We start from the raw sequence: 7,104 nt of genomic DNA on the forward strand, positions 1-7,104 counted from the left end.
ATTTGTTTTCTGACGATGAACGATCCAAAAACAGTTGCTCATCTGTCTAATAAAACACATACTATTGGTGTTTCCATGGCTACTTTCTACAAAATAAAACCGGGATTCGAGGGTAAGGTGGGTATGTCGTTGATAGGCAACTCATGGACATGGTCCATGTCCTCTTGGAAACATTTGGGATAATGTACGTACACAAGTCAACAAAATATATAACACTGTTCTAGTGTTCAAAAATCTTACATATTGTGCCTTTAAATAACACAGCTTAAAATAAAAAACAGTCGTGTGCGTTTATTTGCAGTGCTGTGCTGTGTAGAACCATTTTAACTACATTCAGATGACATGTTATGAGAGCTTCGTTAAAATCCCGCCCTTTTTGTGGCGGCTCTACGCAGCGCCCCGCCTCCCACGGCACCGCCCAATCAGAGCGCAGCTCCGGGGACCAACGTCGAGCTCGGCGGGTTGTTCTGGAAGGGGCGGAGTTCATTTTTCGAGCTCGTGTGGGGCGCGTTCTGTCCGAAAGAGAGCGCGTGAGAATCTGCGTTCGTTCCCTCGCCGTAAGTTTGTGTGTGTGGAGCAGCGCGGGCTCACTCATTTCTGTTCTTGTCCTATCACGGTCTCCAGAAACCGACTTCCAGGAGGACAATCTTCTACCTCAACGAGTTTAAACATCGCTTGATTCTCACTGAAAACTCCTCTCGCCGTGATCAGTGAAATCATGTCTGCTTCAGCGGCTAAAGTCAGTAAAAAGGAACTGAACTCGAACCACGACGGAGGGGACGAGACCTCGGGTAAGAAAGAACGATCGGCGGCCATTTTCACTTTCTCTTCTCTCGCCAGAGGGATTTTACTCGCTATTTTCGCTCGTTGATTAGCAGCGGCTCGCGTACGACTCGTTTCTGTAGTCCGTGGCGGTGTGCAGTGCTTGTGATTGGCCGTGGGTCCGCTTGGATGTACTCGGAGGGACGGCAGCAGCCGGCGGCGGAGGCCATGTTTGATTTCTGGCCGTGCGCGAGCTAAGCGCGCCACAAAGCCCCATTTGAACACGAACAAAAACCGCTATATATTTTTTTAAAATTTAAGCGCGAGAGTTCGTTTATGCTGCGCGCGAATGGATTTGTCGAAGAAACGCGTGCAGTTAAAGCGCGTGAAACACGCGGAGCGGAAGCGTCCCCGCGCTGCTTTATTGTTGTTGTGCTTTAGCTTTAGCTTAGCCGAGCCACGTCTCCGCCATGATGTAGCACGGACTAATGGCTGTTTATGCACTTTAAATGGTGAATGATAATGGAAACGAACGCTGAAGCGACTTTACACGCTCGTCGACCGCTCAGGTGATTTTGGGGCTCGCGACGGAAGCAGGTGCAGCGCGAGCGATTCAGCGCACATTTAAACCACGCGGCATCTGCGCGGCTCCCTCTGAGTTCAATGCATCGGATTGTATTCGCGTCACAGAAAATGTACAGATAATAATACCGCTTTGTTTTTAATAAATTACGCATGGATGTGTTTTTATTAACTTTTACGTGAGTCTGTACACGTTGAAAAGCGCACGAATTCGGAATAAAAGCATCTTCGCTAGTCTTGCACTAGTTTATTCATGCCTTAAAACACGTATTATGTGCTGATTTGCATTTTAATATTTTTATCTTTAACTTTTGTATAGAAAAAGAACAACAAGAAGCCATCGAGCACATTGATGAAGTACAGAATGAAATTGACAGGTATGTCGAACTTAATTGTATTGCGTTATCTGCTCTTTAACAAATATCGCGGTATATCGCGGTAACGCGTTTTTCATGTATATCATTTTTTTTGTGATCTTGTTCAGACTGAATGAGCAGGCAAGTGAGGAAATTCTCAAAGTTGAACAGAAATACAACAAACTTCGCCAGCCGTTCTTCCAGAAGAGGTCAGAACTCATCGCCAAAATCCCCAACTTTTGGGTCACAACATTTGTCAACCACCCACAAGGTAAGATCTGGCGTTATAGTTAGTTTACACTATATGTATCCAGACTGTTTAACGTAATATTGTTTGATTTTTGTAGTCTCCGCTCTTCTTGGGGAGGAGGATGAGGAGGCGCTTCACTATCTGACCAGAGTAGAGGTGACAGAGTTTGAAGACATCAAATCCGGCTACAGAATAGATTTTGTAAGTGGTGAAAAAAATAAAAATATATATTTTATGGTATGTTTTGTATTCATAACTTACCATCTCTTCTCTACTCATTTTAGTATTTCGATGAAAACATGTATTTCGAGAACAAAGTCCTCTCCAAAGAAATTCACCTGAACGAAAGTGGAGACCCAACCTCAAAGTCAACAGAGATCAAATGGAAACCGGGAAAAGTATGGATGCTTGTTGTTTTACTCTGCTTGATCTCAGTCGAATAGTTTAAAATTCTGAGTTTTTATGCGAAACCTTTTAACTCTTTTGCAGGACCTCACAAGTCGGGCCAGTCAGACACAGAGTAAAGCGGGCAAGAAGAGGCAACATGAAGAACCCGAGAGTTTCTTCACCTGGTTTACCGATCACGCCGATTCAGGGGCGGACGAGTTGGGCGAAGTCATTAAAGACGACATCTGGCCGAATCCCCTACAGTACTATTTGGTGAGACTGGAACTGCAGCATTATTTTGGCCCAAAAAGTTTCCAGTCGGTTAAACTCCAGTTTTTCCTGTCTGTGTGGCTGAATGGAAATTATGCATAAATCATTTGCATTTCAAATCTCAACTCGTCTGATCAACTTTATGCAGGTCCCAGACATGGAGGACGAGGAAGGGGAGGGCGAGGATGAGGACGAAGATGAGGAAGGCCTGGATGATATTGATGAAGAGGGGGAAGATGATGGAGAGGAAGAGGATGATGATGACGGAGAGGTGCGTATCCGGTTCTGTATTATGAATATAGAAATTATTCTATTTCTAAAGACTAAATTACTTTTCTAAGGATGCCAGAAATATGATTATTTATAAATTTGTGACATCAGTTTGTTGTCCGTTTTCTATTTCACACACTATATATATCTCTCTCAAATGTGCCTCTAATGAATGATATTATGTCTGGTTTCAGGATGATGATGGCGAGGATGACTGAAGCTGAATTAGAGGAATATTCTCCACATTTCCCAGTCCTGTTTCCAAATTGCTTCTTTGGCTTTTTTTTGGTTATTTTCGGGGAGCAAGATGCTTCTTTTTCCTCTTCAGATTGTTTTTTTTTTTTGTTTTGAGCTCCATCTTTCCTCTATCCTGAACTTGCCATGTTGAAGCCCCTCCCCCCCGAACAGACTCACAATAAACTGACTGCAAAATCTTGCCGACATGGCATCTACCATCTCAATTTCCAAATGCATTTCGAGGTAAAAAGCAAAACACTGTAGTTATTGGCTGCACGCCGTCTGGAGTAGACTTGCGAATAGTGTTTTCTGTTTGTTTTTTATAAATATATATATGTACAAATATGTATAATTTTCTTCCTGTTAAAGTTTTGTGTGGTTAATTGAACAGAAGCCATGGTGCGCAGTGACATGCTAGCTCTAGCGTTCCCCACCGTTTTCTTACTTTATTCTTGGTGTTTAAACCCCGTCATGGTTAGACATCAGTAGTACATCCTCTTGTAACCACGTCTGTTCAGGAGGGCTGAGGAAAGAGGGTATGTGGACACCATCGAGTCTTTGATTTTTATCTTGTCTTGTTTTACAGACATTCACCAGATTTGAAATGGATTACATTTTTGATAAAGAAAATAAAATATTCCAAAAAAAAGAAAATGAAATCATGCTTGTAACTTTTCCCCTACTGCCTCAACGAACTCTGTGTAGTGGTTGTATTACCGTAAGACACACTTTAAACTGTTCAGTTGGTTGTGTTCAATAAAACACTGTGTTTGGGATTCATCCAGTTGCAAAGAAAATGCAATCAAGGCTGTTTTCTGTTTGTTTTAAGTTTTTTTTTCTAGTCGTACAAAATAGTTCCCATGAAAATATCTTTATTAAAACGCACAAAAAGCAGTCTGGCTAAACGTCAACTTCTAAAAGATTTGGGTGTCATCAGCAGTGTGGATGCAAAGTGTTCCTGTAGAAGTCTGTCGACTATGAGCGCCACAAACGTCTGATCCGAGCCTTCGAACTCTTCTCGGTTCACCGTCCTGGGCCAGTCGCTCGGCTGAAACGCCCAACCTTGATCAAAGAGAAGCCGCGTTAAACCACTTGCACTTCGTTTTCAGGTTAAATGTATGAAGGAAGTCATTTAATTCTTGTTTTTAAAGTTCACTAGTCAAATATAATCGTGTTACCTTTAAATGTGTAACAGATTACATTAATCATGCTGGGAAGTAACTGATTACATGTAATCTGGACTATATAAACGATTCCAAAAAGTACTTTTAATTAGATTACATTACATTTAAATTCTTGTTTTTAAAGTTCCCTTTAGTCAAAAATAATCGTGTTACTTTTAAATGTGTAACGGGTTACATTAATCATGATGGGTAGTAACGGATTACATGTAATCTGGACTATATAAACGATTCCAAAAAGTACTTTTAATTAGATTACATTTAAATTCTTGGTTTTTAAATTCACTTTAGTCAAAAATAATCATGTTACCTTTAAATGTGTAATGGATTACATTTCCCAGCACGATTAATGTAATATGATTCCAAAAAGTACAAACTTGTTATTAGATTACATTTTAAAATACTTGGAATCAGACTATTGTTTACTTGTTTTATAGATTACTTTTCTATATAGATTACTTTCTGTATATTACAATAATAGATTCTATTATTCTCACAATGACAATACATTTATAATTAGTTTATTATAATTTATCTTTAAAATGTTCTTTTCCAAAAAAGCCGTACTGTTTATATACATGTTAAGAAGCTCTTCCAGGTTTGTGGGATTGCACACACAGACTATGTGACTATTACTAAAAATATCCCCAAAGAGCATTTGATCAGTGGATTTACAGAAATCAGTGCATATAATATAAAAACTTGTGATTCTCCAACTTTTCTGTCAGCTAAACCTCTTTGACCAAATATATTGAAGTTAGTTATCAAGTTATGTCAATAATAAAATTAAGTCCGTTATAATAAATACTAAAATTAAGTCCACGGTTCTCCGACGTCAGTTAATGGTCACATGATATGCAGGTAAACATTTTATTTTAATAAATGTTTTATTTTGATTGTAATTTTACGATTACTTAATATATTTTAATTAAACTCGAACATGAACATTAAACATGAACCCCTGTCGTTGTTGACAAGAAAATATACATTCCATTCTTTGTATTATTAATATGATATGTAATAATAATATGGTATACGATCATCCTATTCAAATCAATGCGATAAACGAGTTTGGTCAAAAGTAGTCAGAACACGTTACCTAAGAAGAGTAATCTAAAATGGGAAAGCCTGACGTAAATGTAATATTTTAGGCATTTCATGTTGTTAATAAAGAAAGGAATACATTTTCTTTCTCTCTATTTGTATATCAATATGGTACAAGATCATCCAATTCAAATCAATGTGATAAACGAGTTAGGTCAAAAGTAATCAGAATATGTTACTTAAAATTTGTAATCTAAAATGGGTCTGACGTAATGTAACATTTAATGCACTTCATGTTGATAAAGAATGGAATATATTTTCTTTCTCTGTATTTTTATATCAATTTGGTACAAGGTTCTCCTATTCAAAGTTAGGTCAAAAGTAATCAGAATACGTTACATTACTTTAAAAGAGTAATCTAGATTACGTTACTAACTACAATTTGTCATGTCATTTGGAATCGATTTTGTAACGGAACGTTACCCAGGACTGTAAACAAACCACAATCTCACAGAACAAAACTACTTGTATTCATTCATACTGAATTATTTACCCTTTATATACAATGCAGTTTTTTTATTGCATTTCATCTGAATATATACAGAACACCCACCTAGGTGTGTTTTGCACCGCGGGCAGGTGGCGACGGTCCACGAGTGACCCGGATACCAGGTGAAGTGCCCGTCCGCCGGCCAGTGCTTCAGCACATCTGCTTTCTTAAAAGTCACGACTTCAAACTGGAAGCCTTGCGGATTCTCGAAGAGCTGAACGGAGACGCGCTTCCCTCCGATCACCGTGTCGTTCCGGTGCGACAGTGCCAGGCGACTGGGCACGAACCTCAGGTCCTTGTCTTCCGCCACCTCGTGCCCGCAGGAGCGGCACAGCAGCAGCCCCGAACACCCGAGACCGAACCGAACCCACTCGCACAACAGCGCCACAACAACACACAGCAGCGCGGCGGGAAACTTTACCTCAGCCATCCTCAGAGAGAACAAGAACACTTCCCGCCACTGACAGCTCAAGCGCGCGCTGCGCCTCACGAGCGAAAATAACGACCGTTTCCCACTTTAAAACACGTTAATTTATAACGTGGAATAAAAAAAATCTTTTTTAAAAGCGAGTAAGCAAACTACATTTCAAAGTGCCTACAGCTGAAATGGACACGCAAACTAGTGGAGAGTCACTGTGAAATCACTGCGTAAATGTCAGCGCCCCCTAACGGCGGGATGAACGAGCTAATTCAATGCTAATGCTATTTATTTGGGTCACTTCTGTTATTCGGCACGTTTTAAATGGCCAAATCACGTCTTGATAAAGTACACTGGATAAAATATTAATATTCTATCAAATATTAAGTAAAAAAAAATAAAGGTACTCGCAAATTGACGAGGTTAAATTTAAATTATTTCTTTGTTTTGGGTGCACAATCTTTTTTAATCGTGTATAGGTCTACATAATGTGTGTAATGTCTTTTCCCTCTTTTTTATTGGTATATTGTGAATAAGTTGAGCTATGAAAGGTTATTTCCACCACAGAATAAAAAATAAACAATTCTGAACCTATAATTCTGAATACATTTGTACTTTATAACTCACAAGTGAGTTTATATCTCACTTTTCTGAAAATATACATAATTGTGAGATGATATAAACTGGCACAAGCTTCCATATTGAGCTGACGTAAATATTAGAAATGAACCTGATAAATTCTGTAATGTTTTGTGGTATTAATTGGTTTGTGTCACTAAAAAACATTTCCATCCTTC

The 7,104-nt window shown here is 39.2% G+C and overlaps 2 protein-coding genes across 2 annotated transcripts; one reads left to right on the forward strand and one right to left on the reverse strand.

Moving 5' to 3' along the window:
- Positions 1–429: 429 nt before the first annotated feature.
- On the forward strand, positions 430–3,914 carry seta (SET nuclear proto-oncogene a). The gene is made up of 8 exons (XM_079827011.1): positions 430–791; positions 1,664–1,721; positions 1,829–1,971; positions 2,048–2,151; positions 2,235–2,348; positions 2,440–2,610; positions 2,756–2,878; positions 3,072–3,914. The coding sequence occupies exons 1-8, from the start codon at positions 719–721 to the stop codon at positions 3,093–3,095; spliced, it is 810 nt and encodes a 269-aa protein (XP_079683137.1). The 5' UTR covers positions 430–718; the 3' UTR covers positions 3,096–3,914.
- Positions 3,227–6,539, reverse strand: LOC307132588 (uncharacterized protein). The gene is made up of 2 exons (XM_079827012.1): positions 5,953–6,539; positions 3,227–4,176 (listed from the first exon to the last, which is right to left on the reverse strand). Exons 1-2 carry the CDS (start codon positions 6,317–6,319, stop codon positions 4,022–4,024), a joined length of 522 nt encoding a protein of 173 aa, XP_079683138.1. The 5' UTR covers positions 6,320–6,539; the 3' UTR covers positions 3,227–4,021.
- Positions 6,540–7,104: the final 565 nt, after the last annotated feature.

Source organism: Gobio gobio (assembly GCF_949357685.1).
Source record: "Gobio gobio genome assembly, chromosome: 10".
In the NCBI taxonomy this organism is placed as follows: domain Eukaryota; kingdom Metazoa; phylum Chordata; class Actinopteri; order Cypriniformes; family Gobionidae; genus Gobio; species Gobio gobio.